Source organism: Asterias amurensis, chromosome 16 (assembly GCF_032118995.1).
Source record: "Asterias amurensis chromosome 16, ASM3211899v1".
Classification (NCBI taxonomy): domain Eukaryota; kingdom Metazoa; phylum Echinodermata; class Asteroidea; order Forcipulatida; family Asteriidae; genus Asterias; species Asterias amurensis.
Window position 1 is genome coordinate 16,540,035 of NC_092663.1, and position 19,334 is coordinate 16,559,368.

Below are 19,334 nucleotides of genomic sequence, written 5' to 3' on the forward strand. Positions count from 1 at the left end.
ATCAAATTATTAAAATTTATAAAAATCAAATACGCAACAATTTATAATAGCCCGACATTTAATCAAAAAGGATTTTAAAAGTTTGGGATGAACAAAGAAAAGTTTACAGAGCGGGACTTGAATCTGTAACCTCATGTCAGCACTCTACCAACTGATCTATCTAGCCCTAATGTTGGCAGTCTCCCTATTTTGTTAATAGAGAGGTTTAGCAAGCGTGCGGATACAGATACAGATACGGATATGATAACCGTATCTGTTCACGTCAGCCGCGTGTTGGATTTTGTTTCACAAATTATAGGTATGTGTCACTTGAGTGCGCTCGCATTCATCATGAGTGTTTTTCCCGACAAGCACGACCTATAGAGATCCCATGTTTTATACACTGTATTTTCTCATCGTGTTGCTTGCAAATGACGTACAATTTTCTATTTTCTATCTATGTCAAGCACGATACCAGTGAAAGCAATTCCAGAAATGTTTTTGATCTGGGACAAAATGACAACTAAAAGTCTGCAAAACAATATCCGTTTTTCTCTGACTCCTGTATCCGTTGCTAACGCGTGTGCAAAATATGATAGTCGCGGCTACGCGTCACCTGAACACACAAAGTGTCGACATATCAGTATCTGTGTGTGTATGCGTAGCCTTGCGAAACCGCTCTAATATCTTTGTTCCATGTGCCAGTCAGAAGCCATACCACCAGTTAACTGGCACAAAGCCAGGAATCATACACGTACCTAAGTTTATGATACAACCAGGAAAGCGGTAGTCAGTGGATCACCTTAAACTGTTAAAGGGATGCAACTTCTTTTGGGGGGGTTCACAAAGATTAATGACAACCAAAGCATTTTAATTATTTCATGCACACCTGATCTTGTTTTTCATCTCTCTCCTTCAGACGGATGTTTTTATGGATTGAATAAAAGAGACCCGTCTCTTTAGCAAAGCTCTTAAAACAATCCTCTTCTTCATCCCAGTCAACCTGGTATGGAAAAATGAAAACAAGCAAGAGATAATAAGAAACATTTTTGCGCTGACGACAACATGTAGATAAATCCCTTTTGAGTATGATGGTTCTTAGAAGAACCATACGACTCAACATTTCAGTACACTCTGTCCATTGTCGGGAGACTGCTGGATTCCAACTGGGTCTGGGGGTTGTGAGCCGAACATGCTGGATGCGTCTGGCAAGTTGTGGAGACCGTGCCTTTTCAAGCTGCGCACCGCGTCTCTGGAATTCCTTGCCAGACGAGCTGAGGGACACACCTGATCTGTTTACTTTCAAACACAACCTCAAGACGCATCTGTTCAATTTGTCAGCTTGCTAGCTTCCGGCGCCTTTGAATGGTACCATTCCAGATACTGTGCACCTTATAAATTTGATGTTATTATTATTTTTATTATTAGCTGGAGATATTTAGAGCTGCCTATTACAATTTCTGCTGGTTTTACACAAATTGGCTTATTTGGAATTACCTATGGTTGTAGTGAGATTTAGACAAAGTTATTCTTAGGATCTGCTGTTATATTTTTTTGAGCTAGACTCTTATTTTCAATTAATCAAGGGATTCTGATATTTACCTCTGTGGCTAAGCGGAGTACATACATCGGCAATCTCTCTAAGTCTGGAATGTAATTATCCAGTAAAAGTGGTATAGTACAAAGGTTTCCGTCCTGCAAACAAGACAAATAAAACAAATTATACAGAAATATTTATTTGTAAGCAGCAGATAATAAAAAATTATGAGAGTCACATATCAACACAAGGCCACTGACGGCCACTTCAAGGTGAGGGCTCCTCTTAACTGATTTGAGCTTTCAACCCAAATCAACTGCCACCAGGGCACATTGCCACCTACTCCTGGGGCTGAACAGGGTTACCCCCTTCACAGTCTGTAAGGATGTAGGCATGGGTATCATCCACTAGGAGCCACCTACTCCTAGGGCTGAAACAGGGTTACCCTCGTCACAGTCTGTAAGGATGTAGGCATGGGTATCATCCACTAGGAGCCACCTACTCCTGGGGCTGAAACAGGGTTACCCCCCTTCACTGTCTGTAAGGATGTAGGCATGGGTATCATCCACTAGGAGCCACCTACTCCTGGGGCTGAAACAGGGTTACCCCCCTTCACTGTCCTTAAGGATGTAGGCAAGGGTATCATCCACTAGGAGCCACCTACTCCTGGGGCTGAACAGGGTCACCCCCTTCACTGTCCGTAAGGATGTAGGCATGGGTATCATCCACTAGGAGCCACCTACTCCTGGGGCTGAAACAGGGTTACCCCCTTCACAGTCTGTAAGGATCTAGGCATGGGTATCATCCACTAGGAGCCACCTACTCCTGGGGCTGAAACATGGTTACCCCCTTCACTGTCCGTAAGGATGTAGGCATGAGTATCATCCACTAGGAGCCACCTACTCCTGGGGCTGAAACAGGGTTACCCCTTCACAGTCCGTAAAGATGTAGACATGAGTATCATCCACTAGGAGCCACCTACTCCTGGGGCTGAACAGGGTTACCCCTTCACAGTCTGTAAGTTCTCTTTCCTTCCTTAGTATTGGATTTAATCGTGTTGTATCTCTCAATGTTTCACCACTGACATTATTGTACTTTTTCTTTATCTGCCCAAGAAATGAAATAAATATAAACATAAATAGGGCATAGGGCTTAGGTAATGAAACCCCGATGACCAGTCACCTTATCTATCTGCATTGAGAAGTAGTCGTCGAGTAGTTCCGCTTTGGAGACGAGAAGATCTTGAACATATTGAGCCAATTGTTCCTTGGGTCCATCATCGGATGTCCATCCACTCTCCTCTGAGGTTAGAGCTAACATCGCTAGATCGTAGATTGAAGCTGGTGTCTGCAGCAATAAGGAATAACCAACAATTTAGTATTGATTATGAACACTGTGATTGCAATAAAGTTAAGTTAACTGGGCCAAATTTCATGGCTCTGCTTACCGTAAGCAAAGAATCGGGAAGCAGGGAATCAGCGCTTACAACAAGCGTATTTCCTGGATAGCAGGGAAACGGCCCGTGCGTGTGCATACTCCATGTCCTAGGCGTTCTTCGCTTACACAGCTAGCGCAAACATTTGGCGCTTGCACAGGTGATATTGGCTGTAAGCACAGCCATGAAATGCGGCCCTGGTGTTGAATATTAAAGACAATGGACACTGTTGGTCATTGTCAAAGACCAGTCTTCTCACTTGGTGTATCTCAACATATGCATAAAATAACAAATCTGTGAAAATTTGAGCTTAATTGGTCGTCCAAGTTGTGAGATAACCATGAAAGAAAAAAAAAACCCTTGTCTCACGAAGTTGTGTGCTTTCAGATGCTTGATTTCGAGACCTCAAATTCTAAACTTGAGGTTGCGAAATCAAAAACGTGGACAATTACTTCTTCCTCAGAAACTATGCCACTTCAGAGGGAGCCGTTCCTCACAATGTTTTATACTTTCAACCTCTCCCCATTACTTGTTACCAAGTGAGATTTTATGCTGAAAATTATGTTGAGTAATTACCAATAGTGTCCACTGCCTTTAAGCACTGTTAACTCAGTACTTTCCCCCGAGTTCAGTGAAAAAAGTCCACAGGCAATTCAATCAGGTGGGTTCGAACCCATGACCTTTGCCATTCTGGAGCAGATGTTTTACAATGTTATTATTATTCAACATTTATATAGCGTCTCTCCAAAGGACCTTGGATAAGGTCTTGACCTTGGATAAGGTCAAAGTTCAAAAGGTGTGTTTACTTACAGAAAGCCTCATGATTCCTGAGTTGCTGAAATCAAAGATCATGAGTTGATAGAAGAGTTCTCTGGTCAGCTTGGAGGTATTGACGAGATACAGCTTAGTCTGATGCTGTAGTAGTGCAAACTCTGCATTGACGCAACCAACAAAAGTATGATGTCTCAACATCTCTCTCAAACCTGTTACGAGAAAACCGATGAATCAAGGATCGTTTGAAGTATTCATTGTACCCAAGAACCTGTTTTTAAAGGCAGTGGACACTATCAGTTAATACTCAAAATAACTTTCAGCATAAAACCTTACTTGGTAATGAGTAATAGGGAGAGGTTGATAGTATAAAACATTGTGAAAAACAGCTCCCTCTGAAGTAACGTAGTTTTCGAGAAAGAAGTAATTTTCCACGAATTTGATTTCAAGACCTCAGATTTAGAATTGAGCTCTCGAAATCAAGCATCTGAAAGTACACAACTCTGTGTGACAAGGATGTTTTTTCTATCATTATTATCTCGCAACTTCGACAATAGAGCTCAAATTTTCACAGGTTTGTTATTTTATGCATATGTTGAGATACACCACATGAGATGACTGGTCTTTGACAATTTACCAATAGTGTCCAGAGTCTTTAAGTCACAACAGTTTATCTCTGTTCTCAAAATTTCTCATATTTTGAGTTAGGATGATTTGCCATGGTACAGCCGAGGAGTATACAAGAAGAAGCAAAAATTAAAGGAAGGGCACATGAGGATCATCGATTTGGAAGTTTCTTTGAAAGAGTTCCTTGATTTACCTTTATGCATGTCATCCTCAATCTTTTGCTGTAAAGATAAGACGCTGGTTAATTGAATCTCTCGATGATGGTGTCCTTCACCCCCACGCCGACCTTTACTTGAACTTTGACCTGACATCTGGACATCTTCATCTTCTTGCAAGACATCATCGATTGGGCGTTTCCTGTAAGAGAAAAGAGAGAGAGAGAAAAAAAAAGCTTATATGCCTAAAATGTAGCATACTTTCAAGATGAGCAAATAGAATTAGCTGTTGCAAACTTACCAATCCAAAGGGCCGATGGTATAAATGCAAAAAATAGGGTCGAAACGTCGGGCAATTATTTATTTTTGGTAAATTTTTAAGGTGCTGCATTACCTGGCAGTGGATGTTGAAGATGTAGCTACATCCTTTCTGTTAATTTCCTCCTCCTCTAGATCTTTGAATAACTCAACGTCGCCTCCTTTACTCATCTCAGAAAGTTCATCATCTCTATCAGAGTCTGAAGTTGCAGAAAACAATCAAGTATTACTATGTTACAAATAGTAATAATAACAGTGGCTTTTTATATAGCGCTCAGTGACACTCGTGGCGCTTCAACATTATAACCCCTGGTCACTGGGACATTATACATCATTTATTAAACCATCTCATCTCTCTTACTGCTTGTGCTGATGAGCATGTATCGCACTATAAGCTAAATCAATCACAGACACCATCTCTGCACAGGTACCCATTTATACCCCTGGGTGAAGAGAGCCAATTACAGTAAAGAATCTTGCTCAAGGACACAAGTGTCATGACCAGAATTGCATAATTTCTGAACCAGTAATTAAAAAGTCGCATCAAGGCGATCCTTCTGCTGCCACTTCCAAGGTTCGTTCAACCCAATATTTCTGAACACGTCAAAAAGGTTAATCTTTAATTATTTAGTAAATTTAATCAACTTACCAACTGATGGCGACATCATTTTCATTTTGGGAAGAAAAGCTTCAAGTTTTTGAGCCTTGTCATCAGTTCTGACCATCTGATGAGCGTAGACTGCGGTCTTAGACGCTGAAGAACTTGAGATATCCGAAGACCCAGACGACTTCTGGGTAATTTCTGAGACAGATACTGGAGCTCCAGGAAGCAATGCCTATCAATTCAAAAATTGCGAGTTGAATACAGATTTGTGACCAAAAAATAACATTTATTTATTTCTTTCTTTTTTTATAGAATAATCCACCTGTAAATTACAAGAATTTATATATATTTTTTTCACATGTTTTTTAAACCATCTTTTCCCAGGATTGTGTTTTACTTTTAGGTTTGTTAATAACGTATTATTTTTTTGTATTTTTTTTTACCACTTTTCTTTACAGGTGTTCACCCCCTTTTTTTATTTACAGATTTACATAACCATACTATTTTCGTCACAGGTTTTGTAATCCATTTTTGTTCCGCAAATATCCTTAAGGACTATTAAGGTGGTAACCCTGTTTCAGCTTCAGGAGCAGGCAGCAACATGCCCCTGGTGGCAGTTGATTTGGTCCAAGGGTCCAAATCAGTTAAATGTAGCCCTCACCTTAACGTGGCAACGGGGCCTTGTGACTTGGTCGATACCTCATTAAAAAATATATTCTTGATTAAAAACAAACCATTTGTTCACCTGAGTAAAATAAGTCCTTGAGGCGTTTGAGCCCAGAAGTTTCTGCTCCACACGTTTCTGGATATCTTCAATTATTGCTTCCTCGTGTAAGAAATGCACTTCTTGTTTGGTCGGATGAACGTTAACATCAACGTTGCTTGGTGTAATCTCAAGACTGTTTACAAATCAGTAAACAAACAAATTTAAATTGTGTCAAAAATAAATGAGTAAATGCCAAGTAACAAACCACAAGGGAAATTGACTGGGTAAGTTATATAAATACTTTGGGTTTGAATAAAGAAAATTGACTGGAGTGGGACTTGAATCACGACCTCCGGATTATTAACTGGGATTTACCAACCCCTAAAAATTGGAAATTTCAGAAAATGAAAATAAATAAATAACTCATAAGTTTTGATAGATTTATTTTAATAGGTTGATTTAGAATGCACTCTAGCTTTATATATTAATATCCTAAAATCCATAGACATTTTTTGCTTCCATGGAGTTCAGATATATATTAGTTTATAAAAACGTCTGATAATTTCTGTATATCGTTTTTTGCGAGTAATACTAAAATTAACTCACCTAAGGTAAAGAAATGGATGTGAATTCTTGGGGAGGTATGCAGCATAGACCATCTCAATAGCTTTCCTTAAACTGGATGAATCAACAAGACGATCTAAAGAATAACAATTAAAAAACACAATTTATGAATAGAAGTTACTTTTTTACACTTTGTAAACAAATCTACTACAAAAAGTAAAAAATGAAAATGTCAGGAAATAAAATGAATATTGTGGAAACTGCAAGAATTTTTGTTAAATTTCCAAAGAAAATAAATTTAAGTTGCAGAGAACAAAATTGGAAATTGCAGATAATAAAATGAAAATAGCAGACAAGTACTTACGATTGATGAAAAGAAGGAAAATACATTTCTTGACGGAGTAATTTGCATTGGAGATGAAACCACGGAGCTTAAAAGCAAGCTTACTATTCTCACTCTCAACTTCTATAACTTCCCTGAACCAAAAATAAATCAACAAAGAAAATATCAAGTTAATAAGTAGGATTTGAAACTATTCAGGAAATGTTTGCAGTAGCACCATGTGTAAATCTCTTCTGAGTAGCGATGGTTCTGAAAAGAACCGGTGGTTGACAACTCAATGTTTCAATCATTATGCTCTGTATTCATTTCAGTTTTTACCCATACATTGATATGTGTTAGCACTGTATACTCAGAACTTTCCCGAGTTCTGTGAAAAAAATCACAAGCATATTACTCGGGTGGAATTCGAACCCACAACCTTTGCAATTCTAGAGCAGTGTCTTACCAACTAGATAGAGCGTACTGATCAAAGCATTGAGTTAGTCAACTACCAGTTCTTTTCGGAACCAAAATTACTCAAAAGAGATTTACACATGGTGCTACCACAAACATCACCTGTAATTACAAATTGATGAACTGATAAAGCTATGGATGGGATGCAAAGCCAATGGTCCTGTATGTTGTGTGACGCACATAAAAGAACCCAGTGCATTTATCGAAAAGAGAAGGGGATCACCCCGGTGTTCCTGGTTTGTATTGGCAGCACATTGCGCCATAGGTCTTATAATTCTAACGGAGCTCCACATTCGTTGCAGGAAATACTGTATGTAACAGCACCAGGAGCGTGTGTGAGTGATATGGGAGCTCTAAACGAAGTCACTATTATTATGGCTGATTCTGCGACTTTGGTTACAGCTATGGCTATCAGTGATCTAGCCATAGCCACTACCGAAGTCTTCAACTCAGACAGTTTAATCTTACCTAGCAACATAAGGGCCACAGATGGTTCAAGCGACTTTGGCTACAGTTATGGCTATCAGTGATCTAGCCATAGCCACTACTGAAGTCTTCAACTCAGGCAGTTTTAATCTTACCTAGCAACAGACGGGCCATAGATGGTTCTAATCGTATCGAGAGTGGAGGAATTCTGAGTTGTTCTGACGTCAGATGAACTCTCACCTTGCTGAGAAATATGAAGTTGAGATCAAAAATAATTTACATAATCTTAGAGTTATAAGAAATCCATAATAACTAGTTCTTGAATGTATATAGTGCATTTTTACAACAATGTATCAGTGCGCTTTACATTTGTAGTGATGTATAGTAAGCAGGTTGTAGACATTACGTATTGACAAATAATAAAGTCACCCAAGCGTGCCAGTGGCCGGACTGTGTGAGCGGGCCAGCCACGAGGCAGTCTTGAGTCAGCTGTTACCCGAGTAAGACGTTCGTCCTCTACACCTTTATTCAGGCGAGACTCAGGACCCAACCATAGCCAGCGCTATACTACACATTAGTGCCCTGTTGTCGATTTCACCAAACTCTTCCTAGGATTAATCTTAGGAATTGGGACAAGTAAAAGTTCCGTATCCATAGATGTTAGGACGCCTTAAACTCATCCTAACTCGAGACAGGATTAATCCTAACGTTTCGTGAAATCAGCTGCTGGTCGTTGGGCCAATGACATTTCTTTAATCTTTCTCAACTGCCTTGCCGAGCTTGGCAAGGTTAATTCAAGGCCTGCAATTCTTTGTTTTGATATTTCAGAATCTTTTTTGTATGTTTCCTCCTAGAGTTGATCATAACAAACTCTACTCAAGTTTTGCTGACTTTCTGAAGAAGTAATCATACAGGAAGAATCTCATGCTTGTCAAACACTTCACTTATTTCTTTGTTCTGATAGTTTAGAATCATTTATATTCTTTCTTCTAGAAAAGATCCAAACAAACCGTACTCACTTTTTTCACTGTGAAGGCTACACCAGCATTGTGTATCGCGTAGCGACTCACAACTTCTACTATTTTATTATGTTCTTCGCTGGCACTCTTGAGGGCTTTCCGTCTAGTTGTCACATTATAAAACAGATCTTCTACCTAAAAAAAAACCACAAAGGTAGTTTTTCAGTCATACATAAAAATGAAATTCATAACTTTCATAAATTCACAAATAGCTCTTTTAATTACCACCACCCTTCCCCCAAAAGGTATATGCCCAATTAGCCTTTTTGAGACATAATGGACACCAGGAGTACTTGGTTTTGGAAGATAGAATATCGGTAGGGACTACTAATTTAGCTATAGGATCATTATTAACTTCACTACCACGGAGTGAGTACTCAATTGGTCTCATTGTTTCGACTTGCTTGCTCTAGTCATCGTCAGGAGACTAACTTCTTTAGAAGAAAATAAGAAAACGTCTGAAGGAGAAGACGAGAACCTACTGTTATTTGCGTTCCTTTGTTTCCTGCACACGGCTTGACCGGACCTTTCAGTTTACCGTCCGCATAGCTGCCCCTATCAAATATAAAATAGTTAGTATGATAAATTATAACTTTTCTTGGAGACGAGCAGAGAACTATAGAAACATCACCAACCAAATCAGCTTTAGGTTGTGCTCTCAAGTTTACTAGACATAGATACTTCTTATTACAAGGGATGAGAGTCGTTGCCGACAAAGAAGTCTCAAACTTTGATCACAAACTCAGGATGTAATGTACCTTGAAGTGATGGCAAGTCAACATTTTGATAACCCCTGAAGTTAAGGATTTCAAGGAGCTTTTGGAAACAGTGTCCTCAGTCATGTCAGTACCATGAGCATGACTTATTTAATTTGGAGAAGAATACAGCATCTTCATACCAGGTACACTTTAAAATGTCTGAATTCAGATAAAAGTCTGAACGATCTCATCCCTGTATTATCCACACCATGAAAAACTTGAAACATCACTGATCATAAATGAATTGGTGGGTTCGAATCGCACCCAAGTAATATGCCTGTGATTTTTTTCACAGAACTCGTGTAAGTACTGAGTAAACAGTGCTAACACACATCGGTGTAAATGGGTAAAAACCAAAATGAATTGAACCAAGTTACACTTGAACTTTATAGAGGTAATAAAACTTGTACTATTTGAGAATACTTACTTATAAGCGCACTTAGATTCTTCAGTCCTGGTTGTGATCGTTACATGGGCAACGTGACTAATACTTGCTAGAGCCTGGAGGACAAAAAAAAAACACCAACCAATTAATAATAATAAGTTTTGCCAGGGTTCTTTTGTTCTTTTGTTTGTTTCCGATTGTTTGAGTGCACCACCCAAACTGGAGGTTGTTCCTACATGTTTCTGCTCGTATATATATTTTTGTATTCTTCTTAAAACTATTGTATTGTTTGTTCTTGTTGATCCTTTGCAATTTTTAGTTTTGTTAATGTTTGCTGGTGAATAAAATGTAATGAAAAAAAAAGAAAAATTGTTTAAAATTGGAGAAATCACATCCGTCATAAAAGTTTAAACAAGTTTGGATTTGTTTACCTCACCACGGAAACCATAGGTAGCAATATTACTGAGGTCTTCAAACTGACGCAGCTTGCTTGTTGTAAAACGTTCACACACAATGTCCATGTCTTCTTTCTAGATTAGAACAGAAAAATGTAGTTTAGAGTAGATCCGTGGAGAATTATTGATGAAATTATTGAGTAATTGGGAGGGTGAGATTGCTGTTCGTGATCTGTGAGATGGAGAGAGCGGGCTTAAGGGCGAGTAGAAGTCAAGGTGGAAGTTATTTGAAGTGGCTCTAGCTACCAGGCAATCTCGGTGGTCTAGCTGGTAAGACACTGGAATAGCAAGGGTTGTGGGTTTGAATCCCAACCAGGTAATATGACTGTGATTTTTATCACATACCTCTGGAAATTACTGAGAATTACAGAGCTAACACACACAGATGTTACACCAAAATGAATATTATTTATCCTCGCTGCAAATTTCCATCTATTAAGGAAGTTGCAATTCTCCTGATGGTCATAGATCTGAGGGTAAAATTGGCGATGTTCTCCGCACCTTTTTACAGGTATACATATGGATACACCTAAATTTGAAAGTAAAAGTTTTAAAATTGCAAAAGTGTAATGAATGGTCCCTCGTAGCTCTCAGGTACTCAATGACAAAATGACTCAATGAGACATGGCCACAACTACACAGTTACTCAATGTCTCAAAAACTAAAAGACTCAAAAACTCACTCGTATTCCTGTTCCGTTGTCCTGAATCTGCATGAGTTTCATTCCTCCTGATTTCACAGTCACTTGAATACTGGTGGCTTGAGCATCAAGGCTAAGGAAAGAAGTAGTTCAAAAACCTTTAAATTATTATTATTTTTTTTTTGATAAACTGGGCTGTCGAATATCTAGAGTATGATATTTGGTCCTTGATGGAAAAGTAGGAAAATTTTGTTGAGTAGTACGGCTGATCAACATCATATACAGTAGTGTTTTAATTTAGTCTTTTCCAGCTACTTTACTTATTTATTTGCAAGTTTGTCTGAGGGAAAAAACCCACCAAGAACTCAGATTTCAGAAAGAGTACAGCAGCCGAGTTAATAATGGGTCCAATATAATGTTTATAGTAGTGTAACCTATTCCAAGTTTTTTTTATTTCTTACCAATTTTCAATCATTTCTTTAAGTGCATTTGCAGGTCGCTGAATGACCTCTCCGGCCGCTATTCTGTTGACAACGGTCTCATCCAGCCTCCTTATAGTACTTGCTGCCATGGTTACAACTGTTTACCTTTTTCTAGCGGAGGTGCGGCTTTGATAAAGGCATTTCATCTATAAAACACAAAATATGATTACTTTTAACATTATGCTTTGGGAGACCAAAAAAGAACATTGACATAATAATTATCACTACTGTATCAACTTTTAGTATTCAGTCAATGAAGCATGAAAAAAAAACATTCTATTTAATGAGGGACTCATTTAATTTTTTTCTTTAAAAGTAGACACTGGACACTATTGGTATTTGTCAAAGACCAGTCTTCTCACTTGGTGTATCTTAATATATGTACAAAATAACAAACCTGTGAAAATTGAGCTCAATCAGTCGTCGCAGTTGCGAGATAATAATGAAAGAAAAAACACCCTTGTCACACAAAGTTGGGTGCTTCCAAATGCTTGATTTCAAGACCTCAAATTCTAAATCTGAGGTCTCAACATCAAATTCGTGGAAAATTACTTCTTTCTCGAAAACTACGTTACTTTAGAAGGAGCCATTTCTCACAATTTCTCACTATCAACAGCTCCCCATTTATCGTTACCAAGTAAAGGTTTTATGCTAATAATTATTTTGAGTAATTACCAAGTGTCCACTGCCTTTAATGGAGTTTGGTTTTTATTTCCCTTTTTTAATATTCTTCTTGAGAAATTGGTACTGCCAAATGTTGACCTTTAAAAATGCAGAAAAGGGTAAATTTAAGTCAAGCATAGACCTAGCCCTGGTACTACCAGTGGTAGGACGTCAGTCAGTGCATGGAGTCAGTGCCACTGCAATGAAGGAGTCCAACGAACCTGGGCTAGCATAGACCCAGTAACTGGGATGCTGTGTACTCCATTTTTCTTCTCTTATTATAGACATAAATTGTTGTGTTGTGCAATTGGATTTACAACAAACAAACTACAAGTACAATATTCAATTAGGAGAAACACTTTTTAATTTTAGTTTCACACACAGAACAACATAATTCCGAACACACATGTCATTGTCACAATCACATCACTGCACATGAACCAACATGACGTCAGGGAAAGGGTGATAAATCATTGTCATCCAGCACAATCTAACTGATCAGTTTGTTTATAAAGTAATATTTCTTCACTTACCAAGTCTATTTGCATTTAATAATACTCATTCTCATGTTTAAAAAAACCCACACTCCATCCATCTCGTCCGCGCGCGCCCTGTTGAATGAAAAATTGGAAAAGAAACAGCGCCCTCCAGTGTCCACACAGATTACACAGACGGGGAATTCCCCGCTATCACCAATCTTTTACAAAAAAGCTCGCTGGAATTTCCCAGGATGTGAGCAATAACTTGGTTTTCTGCAGATCTGCGCCGACATAAATGGCCAAGTGGGTTTTTTACGAAAGATAGATTTCTCACCGACGTTATTTAATGTTCAATTGGTGTTACTGAGGGAGAGTTTGACGGCCAAAATAGTGTGTTTTTATTGCACATAAATTTGGAACTTGGGGCATTTTCGTTGGAATTGAAGGGCGTATCCTCGGCTAACACATCAAGTCATTGCAACCGTGTTTGTGCGCCTAGAGAGAGTACGTGCAAGGAATCGTCAGACAGCCAGGCTGAGTTTTGTTCTTTGTGAAATGCAAGTATTTAGAAGACATACTTTCTTTCTTTTGGTCAGTGAAGTTTGCACACAATGACTGTCATTACTTTCCTATACAATCACAACTTTGAAACCACCGTCAGCAAAAACTGGGTGCGGTCAAACACATTAACGGGCTTGCTGAACTAATAACATGATGTCGTCAGGATATAGAGCAGGGGTCCAGAGGTGTAGCATGTAGGCCTATCATTTTAAATTATCTAACAAATGTGTAAATCCCAGGATTCGATGAAAGTTAAGACTAAAATTAAAAAAGTAGTATTTTCACCATCAATCTGTATGTTGTATTGCAATCATGCAGAGAAACATAGTACCATCCCCTGGCCAGAACCCTTGCCCTCCTTGACCCCCACCCCAGTCCAACCTTACTGTGCCATGACTTTATTTACTTGACCAGAATCAACATCAAAGTGGACTAGGGGTGTGTGTAGTGAAAATGTACTTCGAAATGGAGTTAATTCGAGGACCACCTCAGGCATGACCCTCAAAAAGCAGTTTTAATTAATTGATAAATCAAAATGAGAAAACATAATCTTAACTGATTTATCTGAACAAACACTATATTAGAGAATATTTACATATTCGATTTTATATAATTTGGGTGATATTCAGCAGGATTGAAACATTCTTTTGAGAGACAAAGATGTTGAGTTGAAGAAAAAAACAAGGCCACCTAACTTGTTCCTGTCTTGAAACACTAAAATCATCAGCACCGGGCTGGTGGTCCAGTGTAAAACCCTAGCACCTAACCTCTCAGTGCTTGAAGTATAAACAGAAAGACATGTAGATTGTAAAACAAGATGATTGAAAGAATAAAGGAACTGGACACTATTAGTAATTGTCAAAGACCAGTCTACTCACTTTGTATATCTTAAATGAAATCTCCTAGTTTGGAAACTTTTAACGCAGAGATTCTCTGGATTGAAAGGAGTGTTCAATCTATACTGTTTGTGGTTAAAAATTCTCTGGATTATCAAGCCCAAAACTGACTGATTCCAGGTACAATTTTACCCTGTCAAGCACTGGGGTTATCCCACGAGTCTCAATGTTAAGTACGGAACTGGGTTCACTTTTCTCTGGGTTGGATAGATATTGTAGTGTGAAAAAGAATCAGTTTGAATCCAGGTAAAAGACCTTTTGCACGGGTTGCCATTTACGCGGATCAAAGGTAGATAGTGTGAAAAGGGCTGCTATATCTCACACCATCCTGTGTTGATGTACCCAAAAGCTTTTAAAACCATATCCCAATCTTATGAAACTGAAATTTGACTTAAAAATGAGCAACGAATCTTGTGTAGCAGAATTATTTCTCATAAGAGCTATAATTGCCATGCAATTAATAATTGACTAATTTTTGCTGTTTTTTCTCTCTTCTATTGCAGATTCTAGCCGTGATACAACACAGTTAATGATGGCTTCAAGGGAACACTTTCCAATCATTTTATCTTCTGATTGTGATAATATGGGAAAAGATGATCCGATGGTGTTCAGTGACTCTACTGGGTCCTCGGAAGAAACAAGTTGTGAAGAAGAGACCGATGATGGGGAGGAGAAGGGGGAGGAGGAGGAAGTTGGGGGAGGTGGTCTAGGTAAAGATTTACCCAAAGATGACAGAGAAGGAAGCATGGGAAAGACAAAAGTTTCTGCGGTGAAGAAAGCAGTGCAAGAATCATCTTCAAAAGATACGTCCTCATCCTCAGCTAAACAAGAGAAAAAGACAAGAAGCAGACCGCCTCGAGAGAGGCGCAAAAGGAGGACCCTAGAAACCAATGGTGCAGGAGAAACAACGTCTCAGAGATTGAAATTACAAGTACAGGTGAACAACATATGCACTGACCAAGACTCATTCAAAACTTTTCTGGGCTGCTTAAACGTCACAAATTATAAAAAAATATACTGGAGGATGAAGGATTTGCAGAACAGCCAAGCCAGCATTCTGTTTAAAAATCAAGAAGATGCTGCTACAGCACAGGGGATTCTCAACCATTGCTCAATCGGAGCATCTGACAAGAAACTGTCAGCTTTTTTACAAGACCGAAGATCGCGTCGTTCCACACGAAACAAAATTGGAAAAACATCCTCAGCTCATTCTGCACAAGACAATCAACACAAAGCTGTTGACCATAGAAACAATCCACACCAGAACAACGTTCATCCTGATGGTCAGTTTCCTTCATATGACCAACGCCAGAGACATCAACAAGGTCAACGTTATCATGACCCAGCTGACCAGAAATATTCACGTCCAGAAAGTGACCAGCATCGATCTTCTGACCGAGGAATCTATCAAGGACGCCCTAGAGGTGGTTACATGCCAGATGATCGCCCCCGACCTTCAGACATGGCAGTTGACCATCGTTCTTCACAGACTGGCCGTGGTAATTCCTCTGGGCGAGGAAACTATCGAGGACACCCGAGAGGTGGTTACACACCAGATGACTGTCCTCAACCTTCGGACATGGCATATGACCATCGTTCTTCACAGACTGGCCGTGGTAATTCCTCTGGGCGAGGAAACTATCGAGGACACCCGAGAGGTGGTTACACACCAGATGACTGTCCTCAACCTTCGGACATGGCATATGACCATCGATCTTCACAGACTGGCCGCGGTAATTCCTCTGAGCGAGGAAACTATCGAGGTCACCCTAGAGGTGGTTACAGACCAGATGATCGCCAACGACCTTCGGACATGGCCTATGACCCTCAATATTCACAGCCTGGCCGTGGTAATTCCTCTGGCCGAGGAAACTATAGAGGACACCATAGAGGTGGTTACTCACCAGATGATCATCCCCGACCCCTGGACCAGAACCCCGACCATCGACCTTCACAGCCTGGCCGGGGTAATTCCTCTAGGCAAAGAAACTATGAAGGTCACCCTAGAGGTGGTTATACACCAGGTTACCGTCGGCCCAGCCTGACACTCTCTGAGAAAGATGTTCAACTGAGGGGTGACCAAAGCCAGCATCCAAGCAGGGCACCTAGACAGCCCCAAGCTCCTGAAAAGAACATCCCCTCATTGATGTCGTTGCCTCTTGCTCCAAATATTCCTTATGATGGAGATGATGACCAGAGCAGCATTGCATCAGGAATGAGTGAGAGGAGTGGTACATCATCACAGCCAATCTCTTTACATGTGAAAAACATCGATGACGGAGTGAGCAATGATGGATTTTGTCATTTCTTGTCCGACAAAATGATATCATTCTCAGATGTAGACTTTTTTACTTCCAAATCAGGGAGGCGATTTGCTATTATCCATTTTGCATCTGTCATAGAAACAAAAAAGGCTCGAAGTTTTCTGCATAACCGCTGGATTTTTCGGGGTGGCCCTAAAATGTGCGTAAGCTACAGTCATCGAAAAGCTATGGCGAGTGGAGATTTGCATCCCCCTTCCTTTGAAGCAACTGGAGACCCTGAAGGGGCAACTCGAGGAAGTCATGAAGGGAGGGGTCAAGGCAACAGAGGTCGAGGAGGTAGAAATCGAGGAGAGAGCAGCCGTGGAGGGAGAAGCCGTGGAGGGAGAGGCCGTGGAAGGAGGACAAGAAACTGGCGACAGAAAATTGGAGAAGATTTTGATAATCAATCAGAATGTAGTGAAGTGAGGAGCATCTGCTCTGTGGTGAGTCATGCCAGTTCCTCTCAAGTCAAACAGTCTTCATCTCTCTGGGTAACAAATATTGGGGAGTACTTCGATCTTGCGGAATTCTATGACTTTCTGGAGTCCCTTGATTTAAACTGTCAGTGCTCGGGGTTGAAACCTTCCCAAGAACACAACAACCAATTTGCTGTTCTTCAGTTTCCAGATCTCAAGATGGCAACAGCAGCTGTGGGTGTTTTGAACAATGACCCGTGGCGTCTTGGGAATGACACTCCAATTAAAGCCAGTTTTCCAGTATCAAAAGAGCCTTACCAAAACAAGAAGTCTGGCCGGTCTCTTCATGTTGAACAACTTGGTTGTGTTCCTGATGAGAGTCGGGTAAATGTTGAGAGATGGATTGAGGATGCCCAACAAACTAAAGACTCAAAAGTAGAGAGTCACAGGGGATATCGTCAATCAAAAAGGGAGCAAGAACAGAAAGGTGGGCGTGGTCAAGGTAGAAATGGGCGTGGTCATAAAGGGAAAGGTAGCTCTGTAGGAGATGATGTAAGGTCTCAGTTGAGGAGTGGTGAAAAAACTGATGAATCACATGACGGTGATAAGGGAACAACTGGCAGGCTTGTAAGGTCAAAATATAAACCATGCACAGGCAAAGATAATACACAGGAAAGAAGTCCAAATGAAGTTGTCTTAACAGATCTCCCAAGAAACATCTCAGAGAGTGATGTTGTATATCTTGTGAGAGAGGAATGTCATGGATTGGTTGACGGAGTGTTGGCCTCCGGGAGATGCTCTCTGAAGTTTAAGAGACGGGAAGATGCGATGGAGGCAGTTTGTAAGCTTTATGGGAAACCCATCTCTGGCCATTGTATAAAACCTGTCCTCTCCTGGCACAACGAAGAAGTGGAACCACAAATTGCAAGAAAACTACTGAAGGACTTCAAAGAAAACGAAATGCCAGAGAAAGTCTCTGAAATTAAACATATCATTAAAGAAGAATGTAAAGTCATCAACTCGGATTTGTCAGATTGCAGAAATGCCTTCAAAGAAAACCTGTCCTATGCTGAAATTCAGCGATATGAAATTTCTATCGAAACCCATGAGCACCATTTGGAGGAGAAACAAAGATTCCTGGATGAGTTCAACAATGCATGTCTTAATATTGAAACCGCTTTGGAAGGTTTAGAGCCAGAAACCCAAACCTTGTCAGAGGTACACAAGATTCGTCATCAATTTTTGAGAGAATGTCGTCGTTTGGATTCCCCTCTGCCGGTTTATGGCTACAGGTCTAGGATTGAGGAAGCTATGCGGCTGAATAAAGCTGTTGTCTTGCAAGGCGAGACAGGATCTGGAAAGAGCACACAGATTCCACAGTATCTCGTAGACATGGCCCTGGAGAGTCAGGAAGATGAAGGCTCCAGCCAGAGACCACAATGGCGGGTAGTTTGCACACAACCTAGAAGAGTTGCGGCACTCACTCTTTCTAAACGTGTTGCTGAAGAATATGGATGCCAAGTTGGCGAAGAAGTTGGATATTTTGTCGGCAACAAGAAATCTGTCAGTGCCAAAACAGTTGTTACTTTCATGACGGATCGGAAACTCCTCAACTTGATCATCGCCGACCCAAATCTGTCTGACTATACTTGCGTCATCGTCGACGAGGCCCATGAGAGATCTGTAGACACGGATATATTGTTGGCAACTCTGAAGAAACTCCTTCGGAGCAGAAAAGATCTTCACCTTCTCATAATGTCTGCCACAATCGACACCACCTTATTTTCCAACTACCTTGGTGAATGTAAAGAAATAAAGGTTCCTGGTCGGACGTTTCCAGTGGAAAAAAAATGGATTGGTGATGATGTCAGCATCGGAGAGGGTGACTATGTTGGGAAAGCCGTCAAACAGACTGCAAAGGTGAGAAACCCATAGTGTTTGGTTTCCCCGCTTAAGCCAGTTCATATATCCTGTGAATGTAAATACGATTAGAATTTTGACGTCACAGGGCTATTTTCGCAGGGAATGTTTTGCAGGAGTTGAGCACAAGTCAACATGCGAATTATTCGCTGTGACGACAACATTTGTATTTCATTCACAGGAAGTGTGAACAGGGCTTTCCCTAGTTTCTAGACCTTTATCATGGTACAGCCATCTTGATTTTCTTCCATTGAAATCAATGTAACCAAACCGAGGCCGGAAGGAAAAATAGTCTGGTTCCTTTTTGTACAATAAATAATAGCATCTATTACTGCTGTTAGATACAAGGAGGATGACCAAGATGGCAGTATGATAAAGGTCTATGCACAGACTAATCTCACTCCTAGCATCACTTTCATGACTTTGGTTCTGTACAGTT

The 19,334-nt window shown here is 40.1% G+C and overlaps 2 protein-coding genes across 6 annotated transcripts in view; one reads left to right on the forward strand and one right to left on the reverse strand.

Moving 5' to 3' along the window:
* LOC139948667 (DNA mismatch repair protein Mlh1-like) overlaps nt 1–19,334 on the reverse strand; it is a 48,766-nt gene that overhangs the window by 944 nt on the left and 28,488 nt on the right. Inside the window, exons 1-18 of one of the 4 annotated variants that reach the window (XM_071946893.1) lie at nt 12,854–12,939; nt 11,637–11,803; nt 11,218–11,308; nt 10,512–10,610; nt 10,123–10,196; nt 9,416–9,492; nt 8,938–9,068; nt 8,074–8,162; nt 7,061–7,173; nt 6,739–6,832; nt 6,172–6,325; nt 5,472–5,658; nt 4,899–5,022; nt 4,543–4,706; nt 3,762–3,934; nt 2,699–2,863; nt 1,582–1,674; nt 869–982 (exon numbers count right to left, since the gene is read on the reverse strand). In XM_071946893.1, coding sequence (XP_071802994.1) covers nt 869–982; nt 1,582–1,674; nt 2,699–2,863; nt 3,762–3,934; nt 4,543–4,706; nt 4,899–5,022; nt 5,472–5,658; nt 6,172–6,325; nt 6,739–6,832; nt 7,061–7,173; nt 8,074–8,162; nt 8,938–9,068; nt 9,416–9,492; nt 10,123–10,196; nt 10,512–10,610; nt 11,218–11,308; nt 11,637–11,746 — 2,052 coding nt within the window. In that variant the 5' untranslated portion in view covers nt 11,747–11,803; nt 12,854–12,939. Of the gene's footprint in view, nt 1–868; nt 983–1,581; nt 1,675–2,698; nt 2,864–3,761; nt 3,935–4,542; nt 4,707–4,898; nt 5,023–5,471; nt 5,659–6,171; nt 6,326–6,738; nt 6,833–7,060; nt 7,174–8,073; nt 8,163–8,937; nt 9,069–9,415; nt 9,493–10,122; nt 10,197–10,511; nt 10,611–11,217; nt 11,309–11,636; nt 11,804–12,853; nt 12,940–19,334 lie in introns of those variants that run through there. The other 3 variants (XM_071946894.1, XM_071946895.1, XM_071946896.1) reach the window with 3 other exon arrangements.
* LOC139948665 (uncharacterized) overlaps nt 12,985–19,334 on the forward strand; it is a 40,773-nt gene continuing 34,423 nt past the window's right edge. For both annotated transcript variants that reach the window (XR_011787469.1, XM_071946890.1), the window contains exons 1-2: nt 12,985–13,356; nt 14,760–18,895. Coding sequence is in view for 1 of the 2 variants with exons in the window: in XM_071946890.1 (XP_071802991.1) it covers nt 14,786–18,895 (4,110 nt within the window). In the remaining variant the exon portion in view is untranslated. The remainder of the gene's footprint in view (nt 13,357–14,759; nt 18,896–19,334) is intronic.